Raw genomic sequence first — 26,433 nt, forward strand, 5'->3', positions numbered from 1 at the left:
GGTGACGGGGATTGAGACAAGTTAAGGGTCTGTTGGGAGCTCAGAACCCCCTAGAATACTCACTGGAATATGATTGAAGGCAATTTGCAGACCACTGGGATCTGATAATGAAAGTGAGAAATTGACAGATTCAGAGTTTGAAGGTCATTCCTCCAGACAAAAGCTAGTTTTCTTAAAATTGCTACATAGTTTGTCATGTAATTTGGAGGCTTCTACTAGCAGGGGTCAGATTAGAGGCTCTAGACTTTGCTTTGTTGATCATTCCCTTCACCTTGTCGCTTGACAGGTGTTATAAGATGGAACTTTGGGGACTTCTCCACTGCCTTTCTTTCTTTCTCTCTTCCTTCCTTCCTTCCTTCCTTTTCTTTCTCTCCTTCTCTCTTTCTCTCTCCCTCCCTCCCTCCTTCCCTTCTTTCCTCCCTCCCTTCCTCCCTCCTTCCCTTCCTCCCTCCCTCCCCCCCTCCTTCCTTCCTTCCTTCCTTCCTTCCTTCCTTCCTTCCTTCCTTCCTTCCTTCCTTCCTTCCTTTCTTTCTTTTGGAAGAGAGAGCACACAAGCAGGGGAGGGGCAGAGAGAGAGAGGATTCCAAGCAGACTCCATGCTGCTAGCACAGAGCCCAACAGAGGGCTTGAACCCATGAACTATGAGATCATGACCTAAGCCGAAATCAAGAGTTGGATGTTCAACCAACTGAGCCGCCCAGGTGGGAGGGCCTTAAGCCAAACTCAAGAATGGAATCCATAGGGCATATTAAATAGGAAAGGTATTGAAAATGGGATGGTGAGGTGTCATGACTTGAAGCTATCAATGTAGAGGTATGTAGGAAATCACTAGTGACTCAATTGCTCTCTGTGCTAGTATTCTCTTTCCCTCCCTTTTTTATTTTTATATTTGAGAGAGAGAGAGAGAGAGAGAGAGAGAGAGAGCACATATGCAGGGGAGAGTGGCTGAGGTGGAGAGAGAGAGAATCCTAAGGAGGCTCTATGCCCAGCACAGAGCCTGATACAGGGCTCGATCCCACGACCCTGGGATTATGACCTGAGCTGAAATCAAGAGTCAGATGCTCAACTGACTGAGCTACCCAGGCGCCTCTCTTTCCCTCCCTTCTAAGGAATCATTGGACTTCTAAGTTTTATATTCTGTAATTGTCAAGCATTTTGGAAATCCTGGGAGAAAGCTGAAAGTCAAAATAAGTGTCTCTTGAATGCTAATCTTTTTTAAAAAGCAAGATTTTAAAGTAACAGACATATTGCATACTTCTAATGCTTGTGGAAATATTTATTGTGAGATCTTAAGGCAGAGCAGGAAAATCCTCCATTCCATCCAGCAGACTGACATAGCAGGGCTACATAATTGAAGCTGTTGGCAAAGAACACTTTGTTTCACCTGACGATTTGGAATGGCTGATGAGATGTCTGGGACAGATCAATATATTTTCATAAAGTGAAGTGAAGCCTGGACAAATAGATTGGTGGAAGCTTGAAGGCCACAAAGTTCAAAACAAATACCTTATCAAACTCATTTTCATATCCCCACCGTGAATGAAAAATAGCCCTATTGGTGTTTGAACCTGATGATGTCAGATGTGACTCTTTCCATTCTGAGTCATGTGGGATTCAGCTGGATGCGCTGTTGGGCAGGTAGTGGAAGCAAAGGGCTGATATTGATTCATGGTTTTTGTTAAGAATCCTTGCTGTGTAAATGATCAGATCGACAATCAAGAATTTTTCTTCTTTTTTTTTGATTGAAAAAAATAGTAAATGAGAAATGTAAACATTTTATTGTATAGAAAACATTTGTTGACCAGCCTACTCTTAGCTTCTCAAGACGGTAGTGGGAGTCCTTTTAGACATCTTTTTTGGTGCATGTATAATCCATATCCCTGGCGCACACGCACACACACACACACACGCATGCACACACGCATGCACACACACACACTATTGAGATTATATTCTGCAACGTAATAAAAGTTTTTAAAAGAAAAAGTTGTGTTTTTAGTAGTACCTTTGATTATATTACTCAATGCTCTGGAACAAAAATAATAATAACAGTAATAAAAAGGTGGTTCACTTGGATGTGTACCAGCTGAGTGATGTACTTTCTTCTTAAGTATGCTTTAATAAAGAAACTTCTGTTAGGTATGAATGAAGAAAATGACCTGAAATTTATGTGTCTTATCTGGCAGTTAATTATGCCATGATAGAAAATTCATTCTGAGTATGCTCTGACACATTTTCATAATTATGTTGAAGAAATAGGCAATTTAGAATTGTCAGCCAACCTTTTCATCTTGTCCAATATCAAGTTCAAGGTCTTCACTGTTATTTTAAAAATACAGAGTGAAACAGGCTAAGTTAGGTTTGCCCACATGGGTAGTTTACATTGTATCCTTATCTGAATTCAAGACAGTCTTCTCTTTAGACTTTCCCCTCAATCAATATGCATGTCACTTGGGCTGCTCTAACCTAAGCACAAGTGTAGAATTCCACTGCTCTTTGAAAGTAATTTTGCTTATTAAACTAAGATACTAATCTGATGCTTTGTTTTTTAAGTTTTAAAAATAGACTTAATGTGGCACCTGGGTGGCTCAGTTGGTTAAGTGTCTGATTTCAGCTCAGGTCATGATTTCATGGTTCATGAGTTCGAGCTCTGCATCAGGCTGTGTGCTGACAGCTCAGAGTCTGGAGCCTACTTCAGATTCTGTGTGTGTGTCTCTCTCTCTCTTTCTCTGCCCCTCCCTGCTTGCACGTTCTCTCTCTCAAAAATAAATAGACATTAAAAAATAAAAAAATAGACTTAAAGTTTTAAGTGATCTGGAAAATGATAGATTTAGCACCTGTATTTACTTTTCCTTCCTTCTGAAGCCACTCTAGAACAACAGTAAGTCGATCTTACACACACACACACACACACACACACACACACACACACACGTGTGCGTGCGCTCAAGGACAAATAGAATAGGAAAGGATAAAACTACAACAAAACATTTGAAGCTGAAAATCCAGTGGGTGAGAGCTAATTAAGCAGATATGGGAAGGCAGAATTCTGAGCTGGGAGGGGGGTGGATAACCTCATTGTGCCTCAGTTTATACCACAGAACCTCCAAAATGTTTAGCACAAGGTGCTGTCTCCAGTGTGGGGCAAGGTCAAGCTGAAATCAGGAGTTGAGAGTATGTTTAAGAAACAGATCCCCAGATCTCCTTCCCCATCTAGCAACTTATACCTGCCCTTCTCCCTCCAACAGAAGATTGGAAGTTTATTATCTGCAAAAGATAGAACATTGGACAGTTGAAAATAATTACACTGCCTCTCACCCCCAACTTTGCCCCCTTCCAAAAACCTTCTGTTCAGCTCCCAGAACATTGCTGGTCAGACCTAGACCCTCCAGGCAGGGCATTGGAAGATTTGGGGGGATGGGGTTCTGCCCAACATAAGAGGGGGGATTGACCAACCTAAGAGGAAAGAGCTAAAGATACTGAGATCACACATTCTCCTAGTGAAACAGCTAAGTGAGGTCATGTGCTAAAATAAAGCCCACAGCAGATAAGTTCCAACCACCCGCTGAGCCCTTCAAGTCAGCTTTTGTTGCTCAGCTCTTCAGTATGAGCAGGCAGCCCAAGATCACCAGATTCCTAAGGAACACTTTTAACTTGAAAGATACCAATGAAAACAAACAGGGAAAACAACAACAGCAAAAAGCCTTTCAGAAGCAGAATATACAGCAAGAGGAACATTTCAGCCACTTGAGAAAAAAATTATCTTTTATAATCTCAGAGGGATAAGAAATTGCATTATATTCAGTACTCTATTAAAAAAAGAGGGGGCACCTGGGTGGCTCAGTCTGTTAAGTGACTGACTTCGGCTCAAGTCATGATCTCATGGTTCATGGGTTCAAGCCCCGTGTCGGGCTCTGTGCTGACAGCTAGCTCAGAGCCTGGAGCCTGTTTCGGATTCTGTGTCTCCCTCTCTCTGACCCTCCCCTGCTCACGCTGTCTCTTTCTCTCTCAGAAATAAATTAAAAACATTTAAAAAATTAAAAAAAAAAGAGTACTTAAAAAAAGATGATAGTAGAAGTGAAAACTCTTAGGAGAGCTGAAAGATAAAGGAAATATCCCAGAAAATTTGTTCAGTAGTAAAAAAAAAAGTTTAACAAAGGTGGAAAATAGGAGAGAAAACATAAGAATAGAGGACCAGTCCAGAATGTCTGACACTGGAATAAGAGTTCCAGAAAAAGAAAGCAAAGGGCATGGAGGGGAAGAAATAATGACCTAATATAAGAAAATACCAAAGAACATCAGGATATTTGTTTCCAGATAGAAAGGGCTGCATACACAGCACAGAAGCTGGAAACAGACCTGCAGAGTGGCACATGCATGTCACAAACTGAGGTCAAAGAGAAAAGCCTAAAACCTTCCAGGGAAACAGAACAAAGCAAATGATGGAGGCAAGAATCTACTGCTAACAGCAGCAGTGGACACTAGAAGACACTGAAGTAGTTCTTATAAATCCTGAAGAACAAATGTTTCCAACTTGGAATTCCACATCAAGATTCTCTATCATTCAAGTGTGAGGGTAGAATAAAGACATTTATACGTGCAACTTTTCCAAAGAGTTGACCTCTGCAGCTCCCTTTTTAGGAAGTTGATGGAGGGTATCTCCACCAAAAATCAGGGATTCTCTACAAAAAAGGAAGGTATGGATATAGGAATGGGGTTCATAGGAGAAAGGCGAAAGCATCCTTAGCTTGATGCCCCAGGATGCCAGCCCTGCGGGACGTGTGGGGGCCACCACCCTGCCCGCAACAGGGACTCTTCAAGAAGATGAATTGGTGCATTTTTGTATCTGAGTATGTTGCGAAGATGCTTAGGTGGAGAGTTTGAAGTTAAATAGAAAATTAAAACAAACAAACAGAAAAGACCAGTTGGTAAAAAGGAATAGTAAGCATGAGTCTCTGGCTCAGAGGTGAATATCACTTAACCTAATGTAAGGAGGAATATTGCACTAAGTAAAAGTTATAGCTATATTGGAGGGATTGGAATAGGTTGTGTGTGGGGCGAGATCAGGATTGTGAAAGAGAACTTTATCCATAACGGGAAATTAATAGATAATGCCTAAAAATGAAAATCATTTCCTAGTGAACGTTCCCCAGTGCCATAAGGATCGGCTGAGAAAATTGGATGTGGCCGTCTCTGGGGACGGCTAGGTCACCTGGTGGCAGAGCTGTTTGTGGGGGGAGTGTCATGGGACTGCTAATAATAAAAAAAACTATGTGACCCTTGAAATTACGTTCATGTATAAGTTTGGTAAAAAGTAAAAAACTTTTTTTTAAATTAAGTTTTAAAAGTTGCTATGCTTAATATAGAATCTTATCAATTCTCAGTTGCAGTTTTTCACATTTTTATCATACCACTGAAATTAGGATACGTCTTAATGAAATATGGCAGCTCAGGATTCTGATACTGTGTCTTCTTTGAGGATGACATGAAGATAATACTTTTTCTCTTTTAATTAAAGATTGCAGGTCTAAGTCTACCTCTTCCTCCCAAAAAATTGATTGGTAACATGGATCGTGAATTCATAGCTGAGAGGCAGAAAGGTCTTCAGAACTATCTCAACGTTATCACCACAAATCATATCTTGTCTAATTGTGAGCTGGTTAAGAAGTTTTTAGATCCAAACAACTATTCCGCAAACTACACTGGTAAGCAAAGGGGGGCCTGAGCTACGGTTGCATGAGGCACTGTTCTCTGCTGGAGAAGACACGTGGGGGAAACACTCCTTCCAAAGCAGGCCACGGGTACATTTGTTGTACGGCATATTCCTTTACTAATACTTACCTGATTGTAATTTACTATAAGAGTATAAGAAGAAGATGATTCTAAATTGTTTGTAATATCTACACAGAAGAACCTGAAAGAGAACTTATTGTGTGTGTGTACTTAGAGTCTTGTCTTTATTATCTTCCCTGACAGAACAGAAAGTAAATAATCCACAGTAACCTATACTGTAATCTTAATTTGGTTTTTGATTTGGCTCTCTTTTTGTACTTATAGCATATAGCACATCTGGTTTTTCTGGGAATTACTTTAATTTTTTTAAGTTTATTTATTTTATTTTGTGAGAGAGAGTGTGCTCAAGTAAGGGAGGGGCAGAGAGAAGGAGACGGAGGATCCCAAGCAGGTTTCACATGGTCAGCACAGAGCCCAATGCAGGGCTCGAACCTGTGAACCATGAGATCATGCCCTGAGCTGAAGTTGGATGCTTAATAGATTGAACCACTCAGTCACGTGCCCTATCTGGGAATTACTTTAAACTGGGTGGTTCAGAAGGGTCCTCTCTGTGTCTTCCTAGTTGCTCCCAGAGACCCACTCAGTGCCAAGCCTAAGGAGCTCTTCCAAAGTTTTCCGGGATCAACCAGGGGACTGAGGCAGAAAGGGTGCCAGTTATACACAAAGGCAGCGTCAATAACCCAAGCCTGTCGTCAGTAGAAGGAGTGATTAAATATTCAATATACCCTGGTGTGGCCTTGAAGAGATGGTGGAAACTGTTGTAGAACTGAGCCAGAAACTAGAATTCGGCTGAGCTGTTAAAGCTGACCCATGCTTAGAGTCTCAGTGGAACTCGGGGTATTTTTAATAAGCTGATTTCCTCGCTAAGAGAATGGATTGTTCACACATTACATTTCAGGTCCTCAAGACACTGCTTTTGAAGTAATTAGAAGGAGGAACTTTTATTCCTGTTTCAGAGAGAGGGAAATAGAGGGCTACCTGTCAGGTACCAAACTTTTCTGCATAATAGACTCAACCCAGGGAGCTTTAAAAAAAAATCCCAATGCCTAGGCTGCACTCATGCCAATTAAATCAAAATCTCTACGGATGGGGGGCTCCTAGTTTGGAAAGCTCCCCAAGAGATTCCAATATGCAGCTGGGTTTGAAAACCACAGCCCTTGGGCCTCGCTACTCACAGTGTGGTCTCTCACCCACAGCATTGGCATCACTGGGAGCTTGTCAAAAATGCTGAACTCAGGCCCCATGCCAAACCTACAGACCAGGATCTGATTTTAACTAGGTCCCCAGGTTATTTGCAGGCACATTAAAGTCTAAGAAGCCTCTGATATACCTGCTTTATTCCAATGGAAGTACCTGCAGACGTAAGAAAAATGTCTTTTTTAGAATGCAACCAAGTGAAGGAAAGTTTAGTTCAAACTCACATTCACCCTAAGTTACAAAATTGAACTTTTTTTTTTTAATATTTTTTTAAAAATATTTTTATTTATTTCTAGGAGAGAGAGAGAGAAGTGTGAGCAGGGGAGGGTCAGAGAGAGAAGGAGTCACAGACTGAAACAGGCTCCAGGCTCTGAGCTGGCAGTCAGCACAGAGCCCGACGCAGGGCTAGAACCCACAAACCGTGAGATCATGACCTAAGCGAAAGTTGGACACCTAACCGACTAAGCCACCCAGGTGCCCCATAAAATTGAACATTATTACAAGGCTTTTATTCACCAACCCCCCCTCCAGTTGTTTTTTGGTTCATACAGGGGAAAAGACATCACAGGATGGGGCTCCCAGGACAGCTTAGCTTCTTCCAGAGTGGCATCGCTCATGGCTTTCAGTCACCATGCTTCATCTCGGTTGTTCCCCAAATTGTCGATGGTGAGCCGTCTGGATTGACCGCTATCAAATCAGCCTTAACCTCGCCCTGTTCATTGGTTTGTGTCCTTGGTTGCTGGGTGTAGCTGCTACTGTGCTCCTGAGGGCAAGCGTCAAGATGCAGTGCACTCATGCTGGTGCTGTTCGGTCCACAGACCCTGACCGTCTGCGCCGCCCGTGCTGTGTGCTGTGTGCTGGGTGCGCACGGCCCAGCCGTCGGGGATGCAGGTGTAAGGAAGATGTGCTCCCCGTGAGCAGGGAGCTTGTACCAGGAGTGCATCGAATTGCCTGGAGTCACAGCTAGAAAAGATTTGGAGCAGGCATATCAAGACTAACCCTCTCATTTTACTCATTTTATAGATAAGAGATCACCCGAGAGGAAAGGCCTTACCTAGAGTTGCACATTCATATGATCATACAAGTGTACAACGTCTGAGTGTTTTCCAGTTAAAATGCCACTCTGCCCCTGGGAGATGATCTGATCCCTGCACTTCCTCCTGCTGTACCCCTCACATGCTGCTTTTCTTGACCTTTCCCCCCTTCCCCTGCATGGCAGACAGTCAGAAGTCCCAAGCAAATGTGGGCAGAGGTGTAACAAGGCCGCCAGAGACTCCCACTGGAGCCCCGGTGCTCAGGAAGGCGTTGCTATTCGGAGGGCACAGTCCTGCAGTGAAACAGTAGGGGATGGACGCTGTTTTCAGAGCATACGATTTATTGCGCCTTCTGAATGAAGCTGTCAGAACCTGTCTGGCCTCTAGGCTGACTCACGAGCAGCCGAAGGAGAGGGAAGACCAGGCAGCCTCCTTGGCTCCAGCTTGATGAGCCAGTCCCCAGAAAGCCAGATGGACCTGTCCAGGCTTCCTGAACCTTGAAGCATGGCCTGTGGCTCCCGAGGGCACTTGCATACCTCCACCATGTGGCACTGCTCGAAGCAGGGCCACTTCCCCCTTTCATACGGGTAAGGTCTCCACCTTTTCTCTTTCCACATGGTCCGTGGTCACCACCCTGCTCCACTTCAGCAGGATGTGAATGCTGCATTCATATGGCCAAAGTCACCAAGGCCACTTCTCCTGCCTCTTGCTCTGGGGTTGAAGATGCCTGGTTGAGGGGGAACTGTGATGCTGCCCCCGTGTCCAGGTGGCGGGTAAGGAGGAGCTTCAGGGCACCAGCGGCTGCCTCCTCTCTCCCTGGGTCTCCAGCCTGGGATTGCTGGTCTTTTCTCTTTTCCTGGTGTTCTCCAGATGACCAAGAATATATAGGTCCTTGGTGGTTTGTGAGGGAGTTATGAGGTGTCCATTTGTATTTTGTTTCTTTTTTTTTAAGTTTATTTATTTTTGACAGAGAAGATGTGAGGTGAGGAGGGACAGAAAGCAAGGGAAGGAGAGAATCCCAAGCAGGTTCCACACTCAGTGCAGAGCTGATGCAGGGCTCTAACCCACGCACTGTGAGATCATGACCAGAGCCAAAATTGGACACTTAACCATCTGAGCCACCCAGGCGCCCCTGTTGCAGAGTTTTATCTAAATTCCAAAGCTGTCCATTTGTGTTATGACCAAGTCTAATTGAGGGCCAGCCATCGTACAGGAAAACAGGTATCTCCCAGTCACAAGAGGCTTGTATTGGAAAATGCACACGCACATGCCCCACCCCACACAAACCTCACCTTACTCATCTTACTAATAAGATGCTTCTATCATTTAAAAGCCTCAGTCTGAGTGGCTCAGTCGGTTAAGCATCTGACTTCAGCTCAGGTCATGATCTCACGGTTTGTTGAGTTTGCGCCCCGTCTCGGGCGCCTGGAGCCTGTTTTGAATTCTGTATCTCCCTCTCTTTCTGCCTCTTCCCTGCTCGTGCTTGCTTTCTCTCTTTTTTTTCTCTCTCGAAAATAAATAAACATTAAAAAAGTTTTGTAAAGCCTCAGTGCACTGTAGCCATCTTCCCACTTTAGACCCCAAACCCCCTCAGAATAGGGGATTTTTAATGTCCATGCAGAAGTCACTTGTACCAGAGATGAGGAGCTTGGATCCCAGTGACAGCTTTGTCATGGGCAGCAGTTCCCTTCTGTGAGCCTCAGGTCCTGATCTGTCAAGCGAGAGGAGGGGAAAGTGGAGTGGACAGGAGTGGACAGGCCCACTTCTACCCAGAAGTCCTGTGAGTAGGTCAGGTAGTAGTGGGCCCAAGTGGGGGCGCGGATTGTGTTCAGAACAAGAGCAGGATGCTTCAGGAGGTTGTAGGCCGCAGTGTACTGTGCAGACCCACACAGCACCCCCTGATGTAGTAGATCCGGGATCCGAAGCCCAGCTGCCGGGCTGGAGGAGGCTGTTCCCTGTAACCATTGTGGGGCTGGGGTCTAGGAGCTCAAGGGCTGCACATAGTGGGGACAGCTGGTACATTCTGAGCTGAGAAGTCAGCTCTGTGGGAAGCACAGGATGGACCTGAAGGCATTGCTCTGCATTTCCTGCCTGGAGCTGGTTTATCAGCATTTCCTGAGCACACAGTTTTCCCCCATGTGTCAGTCAGTGTTCAAAATAAGAGAGCAGATGCCTTTCCTTTCATGGATTTCATGTTCTAATGGGAGAGGGCGGCCACATCCATTGAACACATATTGAACCCTTAGTTCTTGCTTCATCAACTATTTATTCAGTGCCTACTCTGTATCAGGTGCTACAAATATAGCATTGAGGAAAACATAGGCCCCTCTCCCCCCCACCCCCAAAGCACTTCGGCATGGAGATTGACAGGTGAAGGCTGTGGCAGAGTAGATGTGGAGCAGCACCTTGAGGGTGGGGGTAGAGGGGCAGATGATCCAGATCTGAAGGTGGAGAAGGGTTCCAGAAAAGTTGATAACCTACATGGCAATCTAAGGATAAGTAGAAGTTTGTCAGGCCAGAGGCAAGGGCCAGTGCTCCAGGAAAGAAAACAAATATTTCCATGTGGCTGTGGGCTTTTGCCCAAATTAAGATGTAGCCTTCCAGCTGGAGTTCACAGTCTAGTGGAAGAGAGTAGCCATACCTCAGGACAGCCCATGGGTGAATCCCACAGGACAAGGACACATGTAGCTCTGGGATCGGACAACAGACAGAGGATGGAGGGCCTGGGGAGACCTGGCTAGGGGAGCAGCAGATTTGGGCTGACCCTTGAAGGACAGGAATGGAAAATGCAGAGGGGTGGGGTCAGGCCAGTCTTCAGGGGGTCAAGGCAGGCAAATCTAGGTACCACATGTTGTGGAGGGGTAAGGACAGAACGATAAGGTAAAGCCAGAGCTGGGTTAACACTAGGTTTAGAAGTTTGGCCTTGATTTTGTTAGGAAATGGTGTGCAAGTAAACACTTCTAAGCAGAGGTAGATGCTTAGGATTGAAGTGTGTTGCCTGAATTTGAGGAGGGAGGGGATTCATACTGGAAGTGTAGCAGTCATGTGATTTGCTTCACAGTAAGTCATAGTTCAAGGGAAAGAAAATGTCCTTTCTACAATTTTCTGATTCTCTAAGGTAAAAAAAAAAAATTCTGTTTCCCAGTCCTCAATTTATCAGTAACAAATCCAGAACATTCTATTTGCTGACAGCTGTTTCCTCCATTCCTAGAACAACGTGTGGTACGTAATAGCATACGATAAATGTTGAATAAGGATTTTGTGGGAAATTATGAGTCACTGTTGGTTGTGAATGGACTGTCCTTTACAGTGTCTTAGAGTGACATTGAACTGCATTTAGAAAATTATTTTTCATGACTCTTCTCAAAGTTGATAATGATTTTCACTGAAAACAATATCTTTTTATTTTTTTTTTATTTTTATTTAAAAAAAATTTTTTTTTAATGTTTTATTTATTTCTAGGAGAGAGAGAGAGAGACAGCATGAGCAGGGGAGGGTCAGAGAGAGAGGGAGTCACAGACTGAAACAGGCTCCAGGCTCTGAGCTGGCAGTCAGCACAGAGCCTGACGCGGGGCTCGAACCCACGAACCGCGAGATCATGACCTAAGTGAAAGTCGGACGCTTAACCGACTAAGCCACCCAGGTGCCCCAAACAATATCTTTTTAAGTTATAGTGAAGTCATTTTACGATTGTTTACATTCAAGTTTTTTTTAGAAATGTTAAAGACATTTTTTGTCATTAATTATAGAGGAGGTACAGTTAATTATAGAGGAGGTACAGAGGTGCCGGTGTTGATTATGAAAATTTTATATGCTTCTGTCACACTCGATCCCTCCAAATGGTTTGTTGCTTTGGGGTAGTTAGAGCAAACAAAGGTAGAGTCCATTTTGTATTTGGTCATCTCCTGTGTTCTTCTGTGTGGATTGCATCAACACTTTATATATCAAGTCAATAAACTAATAGTTAGTCGACTGTTTTCTTCCCTGAATCTCCTAACTCATAATGTGCCATAAAATATATCAGAATGACATTGTGTGCCAAACGCTTGGCATGGTAATTCCAGACTAGGTCATTCTGACATAAGGAGAGCATTTTTGCCGAATCTCTCATTCCTCACCCATCTGCCCGGAATGTCATTCATGCTAGGCGGAGGTGAAATTCCACAGTGAATTTGCAGTGTTGCTGTTTGCTTTCAGGGATCCAGAGCAGCTTCATTTTCTCATTGCGTTGAGGGAAAAATAGCAAATTACAGATGTTGCTTTTTGCAGGAAATGTAAAAAGGCACAGTTATTCTGATAATTTCTTAATACAGTGAACTTTAAAGAACTTCCTCTTCTCATTGTCTTCTTAAAAGGGGAAAACATTCTTAAGATAAATGAACATACAAAAAAAGGATGAATTATTTTTCCAGTAAACAGGGGTAGGGCAACTTCCCACAACAGAACTGTGTTGTTGCTGTACATAGATGTTTTTCTAAAACACTGGCTTTTATTTCCAATATATATTTAAAGCTAATCGCTTCTTTGTTGGTGAAAGCTATAATTCCATGAGGAATGAAGACAGTATAAATATCACTTGGAGCAACATAAAGACTGTTCTGAGTTGACCTCAGAACACATTTTGAATTATGTGCTTGGGTTGTGGCCTGATGCATATCATGAATTCCTGGCTTATGCCAACACATAGTTTAGATCTTTCAGTTTAAAAAAATATATGTGTGTGTGTGTGTGTTTTATATCATTAATAATTACTCTTTTTAATAAACTTTTTACTTTGGAATAATTTTAGACTTACAGAGCACAGAGAGTTTCCACCGAATTTCCCCTAATGTTAGCATCCTACATGACCATGGCACATTTTTCAAAACTGATAACATTGGTGCATTACTATTAACTACTATTAGTTAACTACTATTAACTAATTCAGATTTCACTAGTTTTTCTGCTAATGTCCTTTTTCTGTTCCAGGATCCAATCTAGAATCCTACATTGCAGGTATATCTGAAATATTTTTTTTTTTTTACTAAGTTTTTTAAGAAGGTCATAGACCATAAGGATTTCATTTGCAAGAATAAGATCTTAAGCGTATGGTACTTTCCTGATAAGTTTGCCTGATGAGTTCCTAATGTCTTTGCAGAGATTGCCTTACAGCAAGTCTCCATGTTCTTCCGATCGGAACCAAAGTGGGAGGTGGTAGAACCGTTGAAAGACATAGGTGAGAAACTGGTGTATGTCTAGTCTGTTAAAACAGGTCACAGAACCGGACTCTTTGTCACGCTTTACTTTCTGTATCCTGAGAAAGCTCTTAAATGCAGGTGATTTCTTTTTCTTTTTGCCTTCCTACTTCTTAGAGACACAGCCCAGAACTTTCAGACTTCATGAATCTTGGGTAAAGCGCCACTTGAAGGTTTAGAGGGTAGTACCGTGTGTACTTTTAGGGCCCTCATTCATTTGCGTCTGTCTCTCACTACACCTTAACTGAAGCGCTGTTTTCCTATTCCCGTGAATAGAGAAGTTCCTTTGCAATTGTTTTTGGTGGTTTTTTGGTGGAGTTTTTGGCTTTTTGTTTTGTTTTGTTTTTAAGTACAGTCTTTCCCGTGTCAACATTACCAAATGGTCATTTTACTGGTGCCTGTGTTGCTATGGATAATATTACTGAACTTAATTTTTATTATTAATTCTTTAGTTGATGATATTTCTGTTGGTGTAAAAATTATACACTATCAATCAATACATCCCTGTTTTTATGGCAGGTTGGAGGATAAGGAAGAAATATTTCTTGATGAAGATTAAAAATCAGCCAAAGGAACGGCTAGTGTTAAGCTGGGTAAGCTGGTTTTTTGCTTCAGTCTCATTTCAGGGACTTTAGCTGAGTTTATGAAAGCAGATATTGGAAAAGAGAATTAAGAAATTGTACTGGGCTTCTGAATGATGTATAAGGGCTCTTCAGTCCCATAACAAGGGAGAGTCATTTTGAGTCACTTTGTTTATTCGTTTGGTTATATGGATGTGATATCTGATCAACTAGTAAACATCTGGAAAAAAACAGGAACAGCTTAAAGTATTTCTGAAACTTCTTTAGGATTGGTAATTTTGCAGTTTGTTTTAAGGAAGATATACTTGGGCATTACTTTATGTTATCTCTCACTTTGGGAGTTCTAGTGATTTGGTTAATGGAAATTTGATAAGAGTGTAGTTAAATCCTGGTACTTATATGTTTATATTCTACCTCTCCAGAAAAGCCTTGAGGCAGCAAGACTTAGCGTGATTTTTAATCTCTGGTTTACAGTCATATATTTGGACAAATGAAAAAAAGGGAAAGATTGACAAGGAATTTTTCTTTTGATTACTAAGGCAACACCCTAATATTTTCCCCCATGTTTTCAGGCTGACCTTGGGCCCGACAAGTATCTGTCAGATAAAGATTTTCAGTGTCTAATAAAACTTCTGCCTTCCTGTTTGGTAAGTACAAGCCCTTCTATTATTCTAGGTGCCGATGACAGATTCACAGTGTTTTCTTGTAGGGGACCATGGACAGACAAGCTGGAAATACTCTGTAGGCTCAATGGAATGGAGAGGTAGAGGGGATTTTAGTTCAGACTGAAATTGTTCCGGGCTACTCCCGTAGTTCAGAGGCTATTTAAATGGCATTTGTGACATCTACACAGCCCAATAAACAGGTAATTTAAATGCTTATGTGTGCTTTATACAAATGTCAGAGTAGGAAAGCACCCACTTTGTTCTTAATGAGGGTGTTTATATCAATGGAATTGAAAGATCTGTTTCTAGCCTGAGAAAACAGAACTAATATAGATTTAGATAGGCTGGGTGCAGGGAGGCACAATAGCTCTTTTGCTGTCTGAGTCACTATTCTCACAGGTCAGCTAGTTGGCCTTTAGGAGTGCCTGGCATTATTTATGTTAATATATAATTTTGATCCAAGGCCTTTAGTGGAAAGAACCTCATCAATATATTTCAGAATATATGCAGAAAGTCTTCAGGAAAAGACTAATCAGGCCAGAAAATTGAGTTAGTATTGATGTTCTTTATCTGTGGTCTGCATGAGGATGTAGGACCCTAGAATGAGCCATTTATGAGCACAGTTATGCTAACCAGTTCAGTTGGGTTGGCAAGTTCATTTTTGAAGATAGAGTATCTTGTCAAACTAGCAAAACCAAGCTTTTAATGAAGTGTGTTGTGTAGCCAAGAAAAATGCTATTGTCTTGAGTGTGATTAGTTGTGTGACACAGGCTGTCAGCATTCAATTCCAATTTTTTTTAAATTTTAGTTTTCAACGTTTATATATATATATATGCATATATATTTTTTCTTCTTTTTTTTGAGAGAGAGAGAGAGAGAGCAAGCACAAACAGGGGAGGGACAGAGGGAGAGATGGAGACAGAATCCAAAGCAGATTTCAGGCTCTTAGCTGTCAGCACAGAGCCTGACACAGGGATTGAACCCATGGACTGTGAGATCATGACTTGAGATGAAGTCAGACGCTTAACTGAGCCATCCAGTTGCCCCTCCAAATTTCTTTTAGTAGTTGTGGTTTTTAAAAAAGAAGGTAGTACAGATAAGTGGTGCATGTTAAAATTGTAGAAAGTCAGAAAACATGAAAAAGCAAAAATAAGAAAATATAACTCACTTGTAATCCCAACCAACCAGAAATATGAACCAAAATGTGTAGCTGTTGCTTTTCTAGAGTTTTATATGGTTGTTTTTGAAAAATTATATACATATTATTTTAAAACCTAATGTTTTGGTTAATGGTATACCATGCTCATCTTTTATGTTGAATAAATATAGTATAACACCATTATTAGTGACTCCATAGAATTATTATTGGCTTTACCCAAGTTTATTCAGCTAATCTTCTACTAGACATTTAGACCATTTCCAGTTTTTTTGTTCTTATTTTTAAAAAAAGCTACAGTGAACAATTCAGGCTAAACATTTGTACCCATCCTTAATTATTTTCATAAGATAAATAATAAGAATTAATAAGGGAGATATTTTGAGACTGTATAAATATCCTGTTCTTATCAAACCCACTAGTTTTAGCCTCACTGAGATTTTCCAACTCTATCATTCTTCTTATGTTTATCAGTTGGCATTCTACTATAAGGGAGAGCTTCCTCTTCTTCCCTCTTTGTCTATTTATATCAGTATGGACTTAAGGATTTTTCTTTTATTCATTGGGTTCCTTTTTGGGGTGATGAAAATGTTCTAAAATTAGATCACATGGTAGTTTGTACAGCTCTGAATATACTGAAAACCATTGAATTGTGCACTGTAAATAGATGAATTTTAATGGTATGTGAGTTATATTTCAATAAAGCTCTTACACTGTCAACAGCAATCATTTTGATGTGATGATCAGGAGAAACTTCATGATCAATTACTGCATTTTCCTGAACACATCCTTCCATCCCCCAACCCACTCAACCCCTCCCTCCCAAATCCTTGCACAGCTCAGCTCCTGTGGGTTTAAATTTTAATGGTATTCCTTTGAACTGATGGATATTGTAATATCTGTCCAAAGCCAGTTGGTTCATGTAACCAGAATTCCATGTCATATGAGGACTTTCCTTGCAGTCATTAAATAATTTGTCTCACTCTTCACCTCACCTGGTTGACGTCAATGTCCCCATTTCAGGAAGACCCTGTGAAATGTCATATTGCACACTCCAGTAGAAGGATCGGAAGATTCTTGCTAGCTGCTTTGGATATGGGCTTAAAATGCCAAAGGATGCTGCTTTTGCTTGTTTTCTGGCTTTCACGTTCCCTGGCGTGGCACTGAGCAGCAGTGTGAAGTGTTAGGCAAAGCTGTGACTGAAGACACGTTCACACTGGTCCTCACTTGGCTGTCCCATGACTCAGCTGTATTCCTTACCAGTTTACAGAGGCAGAATACTAAAACCACTATCCCCAAAACTCAGACTTTCCCTTTCTTCCACCCTTTGTTCTGAGACTGTGCATACCCAGGCAGATACCTTCACATATACAGCTCACTGTGCCGGTTAGCCACCTCCCTTTGTTTATGTTCCTTCTCTCATCTGAAGAACCAGGTGCCAGGGCCCTCTGGGTGGCTCAGGTGGTTAAGCGTCCAACTCTTGATTTCAGTTTGGGGTGAGATCAAGCCCACATCGGGCTCCATGCTGGCAGTGGAGAGCCTGCTTGGGATTTTCTCTCCCTCTCTCTCTGCCCTCCTCCCTCATGCTCTATCTCTCTCCAAATAAATATGCCTTTAAAAAAAAAATAAAGAACAAGGTGCTAGTTGATCATCTGATAAGAAAATGCCACATGTTCGGGGAAATCCCCACATTTCTGTGCTACTACACAACTGAAATTGTACTTGACTCTGTGTAACCCAATTCTGGATCTCAGAGGACCTAGGCGCTGATGCAAATAATTGGAATTTCTTTCTTGTTTTGGCAGCACCCTTATATCTATCGGGTCACCTTTGCCACAGCTAACGAATCCTCAGCATTGCTTATTAGGATGTTTAATGAAAAAGGAACTTTGAAGGACCTGATCTACAAGGTACTTGTGGTGCAAGTTCATGGTCATAAGGACATTCTCAAGTTCCTTCACAACCTGTCATTGATACTCGATCCCTAAGTTTCCAGAAGTTAGGCCCTGGGGGCTTTATTTTAATTTTGATTTTATTTGGAATTTATTTTAATTTTAGCAATAAAACTACCTAATCTGATTAAAGAGCATTCCTTTCCCCACATGGCAGAAGGTTGAACATACAATGATTATGTCCATTACCTTGTAGGCTACTTAAGTCAGTTTTGAAGTTTGAGCCTTTCACTTAACAAAGCAATACTACACTATCTCAGGAAAGTTGGAAAACCAGACCGTGGGGTCTGCCAAGGTCAAGATCTGGCACATCCTCACTGGACTAGAGAAGGGATGGAACCCAGGTCAGCCTGTTTCTATCAACTATCCGGACCATTGTATTTAAAAAACCCACCTCCTACAAGCTGACCTCGCCTGGCACCCCCAACCACTCAGACTCCTGCCTGCTCCAGGAGGCTGTGTGCACAATGCAAACCCTCTGCTGCTTTCTCATGTGCACTTCGTTCTTTTCCAAAGGCAAAACCAAAAGACCCATTCCTAAAGAAGTACTGCAACCCTAAGAAGATCCAGGGCCTTGAACTCCAGCAAATAAAAACATACGGGCGGCAAATATTGGAGGTAAGAGGTATTCAATATTTGTTTAAGTTGCGTTGGAATTTTCTCCAGTTTACAGTATTCTTTTGGGAAAGTTCTTAGGCAATATCTAAAATAGTTTAAATTGTCTGATCACTTATAAACTGATGGCATTGTCCTATTTTATCCCAAAAAAATACTTGAGAATAAGACAGCGGCTTAGATCTAGAAAATTTCAAAAGCTTAGCTATTGGATTTAGTGTCTGATTTTTAAGAACTTTACAGTGCAGATAACAACTTTTGTGTTATGTTTGGTGGATCTTTATCTTTGTGCCAAGATTATTGATTTTGTTTGGTCAATATGTAACCATATGGCTCCCTTGCAGAAGTATAACTAGCGTGAAAAGCCTTTCCCATTTTCTTTCTACATCAGTGCTCTAGGCAACTTGGATTGTGTGACCCTATCAGTGAAAACAATTTAAACATAACCCCCCCCCCCAGCCAATGTTACATATATTTATTATATGCAGACAATACTACTAATATATGGTGTACATTATAAGTTAGGAAAGAAGGAGATTAAAAACAAAACAAGTAGAAGAAGTTAAACTGGTATCTGGGTGGCTCTGTGGTCCGACTCTTAATTTTGGTCATGATCTCACGGTTTGTGTGTTTGAACCCTGCTTCAGGCTCTGTGCTGACAGTATGGAACCTGCTTGGGATTCTCTCTCTCTCTCTCTCTCTCTCTCTCTCTCTGCCTCTGCCCCTACCCTGCTGACATACATGTGTGCTATCTCTCAAGAATGAATGAATAAGGAATAAACAAATAAATAAAAGAGAGAAGTTATAGCATTTTCTTCCATCGCTCAGTAGATTGCTCTAGGCACCCTCTTTGGCTAGCACCACTCTAGTTCACAAGGTCTTTGCGGGTGTGTATCCAGGGATCTCGATTACAGGATAAGCCACTGTTTATTAAATGGCAGCTGAAAAGTTTGCTTCTTTCTCTGGGAGCCTGTCATATGTTTCTGTCAATAAACAGCCCAATATATTCCGAGAAGAGATTGGTCAAGAGATGTTTTCAACTCAACCCCTTTTCCTGAATAACTTTGGCCGATGCCTGGACATGATAGCTTTACTCATCTGTGCAGGAGGATCAAGACTGTGGCCTGAAAAGAGCTGGCCCGTTGAGATCAGAAAGTGCTTCAAGTAGAGCTTTTTGGCACCAAAGGTGTTAACCCCAAGCAGATGCGGACTGCTTCTCTGTTGTTTGGAAATGAGGGAGCTTATCATTGTGTCTGGAAAGCATTCAGCATCATCGCTTCTCCAAAGAAATGCATGGAGGTGGCATTTTTCTTTAGGAATCTCCTCAGTGACCTGTTTGGTTTTGTTTCAAAATATATTGACTTAAATTTAACCCATCTCATAGCTGAATGAGTTGGTGGGGGGAAATGTAACCTCTACATATTTTTTGATAGGTACTAAAGTTTCTACATGACAAGGGATTCCCGTATGGGCATCTTCATGCCGCCAATGTGATGCTAGATGGTGACACTTGCCGGCTGCTAGACCTTGAGAATTCCTTATTGGGCCTTCCTTCCTTCTACAGATCCTATTTCTCACAATTCAGGAAAATCAACGTAAGTTGCTAAAAGTAACGAAACAGCAAGTTCATCTTTTGGTATAAATTGTCCCCGTGCAGGAACCATGATCTGCCCATGTAAGAAATACGCACTAAGCAATGAAAGGTACAGGCAGGGTAGGCCATGCCTCTTGTCCCTGCTCCTCCCACAGAGCGTCACTATATCTCCAAGAGCCTTGTTGAAATGATAGATGGGACAAGGAGGGATGTAGGATCACTGACTGGAAAACGGTGGAAAGTAGGGCCAACGTCTTGAGTCAGAGCAACGCCTCGCGAGCTTTTGCAAAAGGCCTTGAAGCTGTGTTTTCACTGCCAGTTGTGGGTAGGGTTGCCCCCGGGCCTCGTTTCTCAGTGGAAGCCTAGGAAAGGAGCATTGGAATTCACAGACCCAAACTGAAGGATGACCACGCTGCTGCTCTCTTGTCTTCCGCAGACATTGGAAAGTGTGGACGTCCACTGCTTTGGCCACTTACTATATGAAATGACTTACGGACGACCGCCAGACTCAGTGCCGGTAGACTCCTTCCCTCCTGCACCGTCTATGGCTGTGGGTCAGTATGGGGTTTGAAGGAGTCTTCTGGGCCCTGGTAGTCTGCAGAGCTACATACCCCCTTTCCAGAGTCCAGGAAGGACCCAGAGGAAGTTGCCATGCTCCACAGTCAATCAAATCCAATTTAAAAGTCACCGAGGTCTGAGCAATTTATTTAAATGCACTTCACTAAAAACTCAGATGGCTTGTCCATGTGTCAGGCTATCTGAAATCTCAGGAGATGTTTTGTAACTGCATTAGAATTTTGGAAGTAGGAGGTTTAAAGAGAAGGAAGTATGGCCAGACCGAGTCTGATAGAGAAGCAGAAGCCAGGAGCAGGCAAATTGAAGGCAGCCTTTCGACTGAGGCAGGTGCTGGGAGCCAGACCGAGGCTGAAGCGGGACCTGCAGGGAACACGAGAGCCATGGGCCAGACTCTGATAGATAAGAGCCTGGCTGGCCGAGAGTGAGGAGAGGTAGGCAGGAAGACAGATGCCTGGCAAACTGGATCCAGGGTTCTTCCAGCATTATTGAGGGCACCGAGGAGAGTCCGAGGTCAGGTGGGAGGCACCTTTGGGAGAGGGATGTAGGAACTGAGGCACACTCAGCCAGGGACTTTCATGCCCTCTGTAGCCAGCTCAGAACTCACTGCTGCAGCACCGAGAGAGGAGGTCAGGGTAGCTCTTAGACCCCTGAGTCTTGGAGGTATGCAAGCTAAGCCTCCACCAAGTGCTAGTTCTGTGTCAAATGAGGTAGTTCAAAAGAATAGGCCCTGAGACGACTTTGTGTTGAGTTTGAACAGCTGAAACTCAACCGTGACCTGTGAGTAGAAAAGTCTGGCTGCTTTTGTTTATATATCATCCAAGGTGTTGGATGATGGGGTATCAACAGCTGGCATTTTGTGTGCTGGTTTCGATTAAAGGCACGCAAGCCGCAAAATGTCTTTCAAGTTCAGAATTTTCTGTGGGGTGTTTACTTCTCTTTTAAGAGAGCAGACACTTTTGTGAATGATATCTTGAATCCTTCCTCCAGTTATTGAGATCTATTTAGCTTTCTGCTGGCATGTGGTTTCTGAACCACTTACTTTGAGTCATTGGTAACATCCGTGGTGCCAACCCCCCTCCCCACCCCGTGTACGCCATCTGTCTGTGCGTGAAGAGTTTTGACACCGTCCTGATCAGCCTGCAGACAGTTGTTGCAAAGTGGTGTCAAACTTTTCATCACCGAGTGGATTTGCCAGCATGTTCTGTGGAACTAAAATGTGTATCTGTTCATTTCAAGTGGCCGTGTTGGAGTCTACGCTGTCTTGTGAAGCCTGTAAAAATGGCATGCCTACCGTCTCCCGGCTCTTACAGATGCCGTAAGTCAATCATCTGCCTTGGTTGTAATCTTCCTAACTGTGCTGAACGCCAGTCTCCTAACCCAAGTGCCTGGCACCATGGTGAAGACGCAGTCCTTGCAGAGTTAGAGTGACCTGCCTGCTGTTGATCACCCGCAGCATGATATCCCGACCTTTCCCTGTGACCTCTCTGCCACCGTAGTCTGATCGCTCGGCTTTCACGTCCACACCCTCGCACGTGTCTCTCCCTCAGTGTTAGCATTGTGTGTGTGTACATGTGGCATCCGCTGACGGAGGGCCTCCCCGAGCGCAGTCCTCTATGGCCCTGTTTCAGCACACTGGTTGGCCCTTAGCTGTGACTGGTTCACAAGTCACAGGCCTCAGTGGGTCTATGCTCTAGGAGGAGGGCAGCATGTTTCTTGCCTCCCATGCATTTGTTTGTTCCTTTGCTCCCTGGGTAGCATTTATTAAACATCTAACATGTACCAGGCATTGTGCAAGGAGCTTAGAGCTCAGAAGGCATTCTCGCTTAAACTGGGTTATGCATAGTTAATCAAGATGATTGAAATAGTACTTTGGGGCCTTGCCTCTCAGTATATTTTCTGTCCCTTCTTGGCGAGGCAGCAGGGTGGTTAAGAAGGATGTGTCTGAGGTTAGACATAACCTGGGGGTGGACCTAGCTTCACCACTTCTACCTGGGTGACCTTGGGCAGGTTCCCTGCCTACAAGCTGAGTTTCCTAATCTGTAAAATGGGGATAATAGTAGGACCCACCTCGGGAGCTTGCTTGGAGGATTTAATGAGAGCATTCCTAATAAAGTGCCAGGTACTTAATAAGTGCTTTTTATTTATTTATTTTTTAAAAGGAGGAGTTCTCTTTTTTTTTTTTAAAGTTCATTTATTTATTTTGAGAGTGTGAGAGAGAACATGTGAGTTTGAGAGGGGGAGAGAGAGAGAGAGAAAGAGAGAGAGAATCCCAAGCAGGCTCCACCCTGTCAGTTCAGAGCCCAGCCTGGGGCTCGAACCCACACACTGTGAGATTGTGTCCTGAGCTAAAATCAAGAGTCGGACACTTAACCGACTGAGCTCCCCAAGTGCCCCAATAAGTGCTTTTTAAATGTTCATTATGATTAATATTGATTCAGCTTATCTTTTGTGAGCATCACGTGCCACGCAGTGTGCCCAGTGCTATGTCTGTACCAGCTTGCTGTAGAACAGATGTACTCAGGAGACAATAATACGGGGAATAGGCAGGGTTTAGCTTGACGTGCATACAACCGGAGCTCAGAGGAGGTTGTGTTAAGTTCAGATTCCTTGTGTTTAGAGAGGGTCTGCTTAGGCCAGCTGCCATCCTAGGCCCCGAGGAAGCCGAAGCCAGCACTGAGGCAAGCAGCCCAAGCCCCTACCCCAAGGATGCGACATTTTAAAGTTCTGCTGACACTGGTATGTCCCTTTCCCAAGCAGCATCCTTTAACTGCAACGTGAATATGGAAGAATAGATCCAGTTACGGAGATAAGATAATTTTCACACAGACTGGTGGAGGAAAATGCATTTGTGGTTAGGGAACAGCCCATATCCACGTTGATTTACGTGGGTTTGCATTTGCAGCCCCCCGCTCTGAAACTCTTCCATTCTCTACCCCGTCTACTAGTGCTAAAGTGAATACAAATAGTTTTTTCCTCACTTACGTCTTTCTACCATGTGCTCTTCAGCCTTGAGAAGAATACTTGAATATATGAAGAGGTGTGAGCTATGTTCAGTTAAAATGTGTTATCTGGAAGTAAATGGACCTGTGGCCTAGACGGGGAAAGTTATGTCTCCACCTCCAGAGCCACTCTGGGAGCACTGTGTCATTTCTGCTTGTGACATACTTCCTGTTTTTTAGAAAAGGGGGGACTCCTCAAGGAAAGACTCACATATAGCCATTTGGGCAATGCCCAAGCAACCATTTAAATTCTCCGAACTGTTTTAGTCAAAGCAGTTCAGAAATTCTTCATGCTGTTGATTTTAGTAACATAATATTTTAAAAAGACTTATTTTATTTATTTTATTTTTAGAGAGAGAGTGAACAGGGGAAGGGGGAAAGCAGGAGAGAGAGAGAGGATCGTAAGCAGTCTCCGTGCTTGGCATGGAGCCCCATGTGGTGCTCAATCCCGTGACCCTGGGATCATGACCCCAGCCGAAATCAAGAGTCAGACGCGCAACCAACTGAGTTACCCAGGAGCCCCCAGTAACACAATTTTTGAAAAGAGAACTGATACACTCTAAAAGCTGCTTTTTTTTTTGTAAGAGAATACAAGAAACACTTCTTAGAAGAAAATTATTTTCATGTTAGAGTCCAATCAGAACAGTTTCTTTCTACTTCTACATTTTTGTTTTATTGAGCCCTAGAATAAATTTTATCCTCCTCTGGTGTTTTTAAAGGAAAACTGGTTCTTCTGGTTAGCAATATCTACTGTGTATATTATTTGCAATGTAATAAATATAACAATATAATAAAATAATAATATAAGAATTTGCAAAACCAATTTTTTTAAAGTGTTTATTACTTTCCTGTATAGCAGGAGAGGTCTGCTGCCCCACAGGGTGGGGAAATAACCTGCAATACAAGGCTGACCCAGTCTCTTCCTGGTAGCCCCTCTAATGTTAGGGGAGGGGCAGCGGGGGAAGGGGAGGTTCTGAGATTTTTCCAGGGTCACACTGGCTGGCCTGTAAACTCCTTTGAGTTTGTTGACATGCATGAAATGGTAGATTGGGCCAGGGTTGGGGGATGTGGTGGGAACCTCATGGGCTAAAGATGTCTCATTCCATTTTGATCTGAGGGGACACCTGGCTTATGAAAAACTTTTTAAATTTCTTTTCTTTACAGATTATTCAGTGATGTTTTACTAACCACTTCTGAGAAGCCACAGTTTAAGGTAAAGCAAATCATTTTTTTGGTTTGTGACATATATGTTAAATCGATTTTGAAACTTAGTGCTTTTAAAAAAATTACTGAGGAAGAATTATCATACAACATTTTATTAGTTTCAGGTGTACAACATGATGATTCGATACTTGTGTACATTATGAAATGATCACCACAATAAGTCTAGTTAATGCCTATCATGATATATAATCATAATTCTTTTTTTCTTGTGAGAACTTTTAAGATTTACTCTCAGCAACCCTTACCTATACAATACATTAATTAATAATAGGCACCATGCTGTACATATATCCCTGTGACTTATTTATTCTGGAACTGAGAGTTTGTGTCTTTTGGCCTGCTTTACCCATTTCATCTGCCCCCTTCCTCTCCCCAGCCCTGGCAACCACCAGTCTGCTCTCTGTCATCAATCTCTTCTCTATGAGTCTGGGTTTTTTTGTGTGTTGTTTTTAGATTCCACATATAGGTGAGATCATATTTGTCTCTCTCTGACTTATTTCACTTCGCATAATACCATGAAGCTCCATTCATGTTGTTGCAAATGGAAGGATTTCCTTCTTTTTTATGGTTGAGTAATATTCCATTGTATATATGCCCATTTTCTTTACCCATTCATCCATTGATGGACACTTAGATTGTTTCCATATTTTGGCTGTTGTCAATAAAGCTGCAGTAAACATGGAGGTGTATATCTTTTCGATTTAGTGTTTTCATTTCCTTCAGATACATACCCAGGAGTGGAATTGCTGGATCATATGGTAGTTCTGTTTTTAATTTTTTGGCACACCAGCATAGTATTTTGCCTAGTGGCTGCACCAATTTACATCTCCACCAATAATGTACAAGGTTCTCTTTTCTTCAGTTGTTATTTCTCAGGGTGCCTGGGTGGCTCAGTTGGTTAAGTGTCCAACTTCAGCTCAGGTCATGATCTTGTGGTTCATGAATTTGAGCCCCACATCAGGTTCTGTGCTGACAGCTCAGAGCCTAGAGCCTGCTTCAGATGCTGTGTCCCCCTCTCTCTCTGCTCCTCCCCTGCTTGTACTCTGTCTCTCAAAAATAAACATTAAAAAAATTTTTCTTTGTTATTTCTCATCTTTTTTATAATAGCCATTGTAACAGATGTGAGATGACATCTCTTGTGGTTTTGATTTGCATTTACATGATGATTAGTGATGTTGAGCACCTTCTCATTACCTGCTGGCTCTCTATCAAGTTAGTGCTTTTTTAAAAAATTTTTCGTTAACATTTATTCATTTTTGAGAGCGAGAGAGAGACAGAGCATGGGCAGGGGAGAGGCAGAGAGGGAGGGAGACACAGAATCTGAAGCAGGCTCCAGGCCCTGAGCTGTCAGCACAGAACCTGACGTGGGGCTTGAACTCACAAAGCATAAGACCATGACCTGAGCCAAAGTCAGATGCTCAACTGACTGAGCCACCCAGGTGCCCCAAGTTAGTGCTTTTTAAAAGCAAACGAAAGAAGGTACAATATTTTTTTTACTGATGAATAGTTAACATACTATATCCTCTTAGTTTGCATATATCAAAGTGATTTGCTATTTTTACTTTTTTTTCTTTTTTTATTTTAGGGAGAGAGTGCAAGCAGGGGAGAGGGGCAGAGGGAGAGAGAATCTTTTTTTTTTTTATGTTTATTATTTTGAGAGAAAGAGAGAGAGAAAGAGCATATGTGCCAGCTGGGGAAGGGCAGAGGGAGAGGGAGAGACAGAATCCCAAGCAGACTCCATGGTCAGTGTGGAACCCAGTGTGGGGCTCGATGTCACAACTGTGAGATCATGACCTGAGCCAAGGGTCAGGCT

At 42.5% G+C, this 26,433-nt stretch overlaps 1 protein-coding gene across 8 annotated transcripts in view; it reads left to right on the forward strand.

The window, feature by feature from the left end:
- PXK (PX domain containing serine/threonine kinase like) overlaps positions 1-26,433 on the forward strand; it is a 79,318-nt gene that overhangs the window by 33,945 nt on the left and 18,940 nt on the right. For all 8 annotated transcript variants that reach the window (XM_039242401.1, XM_039242402.1, XM_039242407.1 and 5 more), the window contains exons 4-13: positions 5,519-5,705; positions 13,162-13,239; positions 13,778-13,851; positions 14,412-14,486; positions 17,466-17,570; positions 18,129-18,230; positions 19,661-19,822; positions 20,258-20,375; positions 21,634-21,712; positions 24,561-24,609. In XM_039242401.1, the coding sequence (XP_039098332.1) occupies positions 5,519-5,705; positions 13,162-13,239; positions 13,778-13,851; positions 14,412-14,486; positions 17,466-17,570; positions 18,129-18,230; positions 19,661-19,822; positions 20,258-20,375; positions 21,634-21,712; positions 24,561-24,609 (1,029 nt within the window). The remainder of the gene's footprint in view (positions 1-5,518; positions 5,706-13,161; positions 13,240-13,777; positions 13,852-14,411; positions 14,487-17,465; positions 17,571-18,128; positions 18,231-19,660; positions 19,823-20,257; positions 20,376-21,633; positions 21,713-24,560; positions 24,610-26,433) is intronic.

The sequence above is a fragment of the Hyaena hyaena genome, unplaced genomic scaffold (assembly GCF_003009895.1).
Source record: "Hyaena hyaena isolate Hyena2069 unplaced genomic scaffold, ASM300989v1 scaffold_212, whole genome shotgun sequence".
NCBI classification, from domain to species: domain Eukaryota; kingdom Metazoa; phylum Chordata; class Mammalia; order Carnivora; family Hyaenidae; genus Hyaena; species Hyaena hyaena.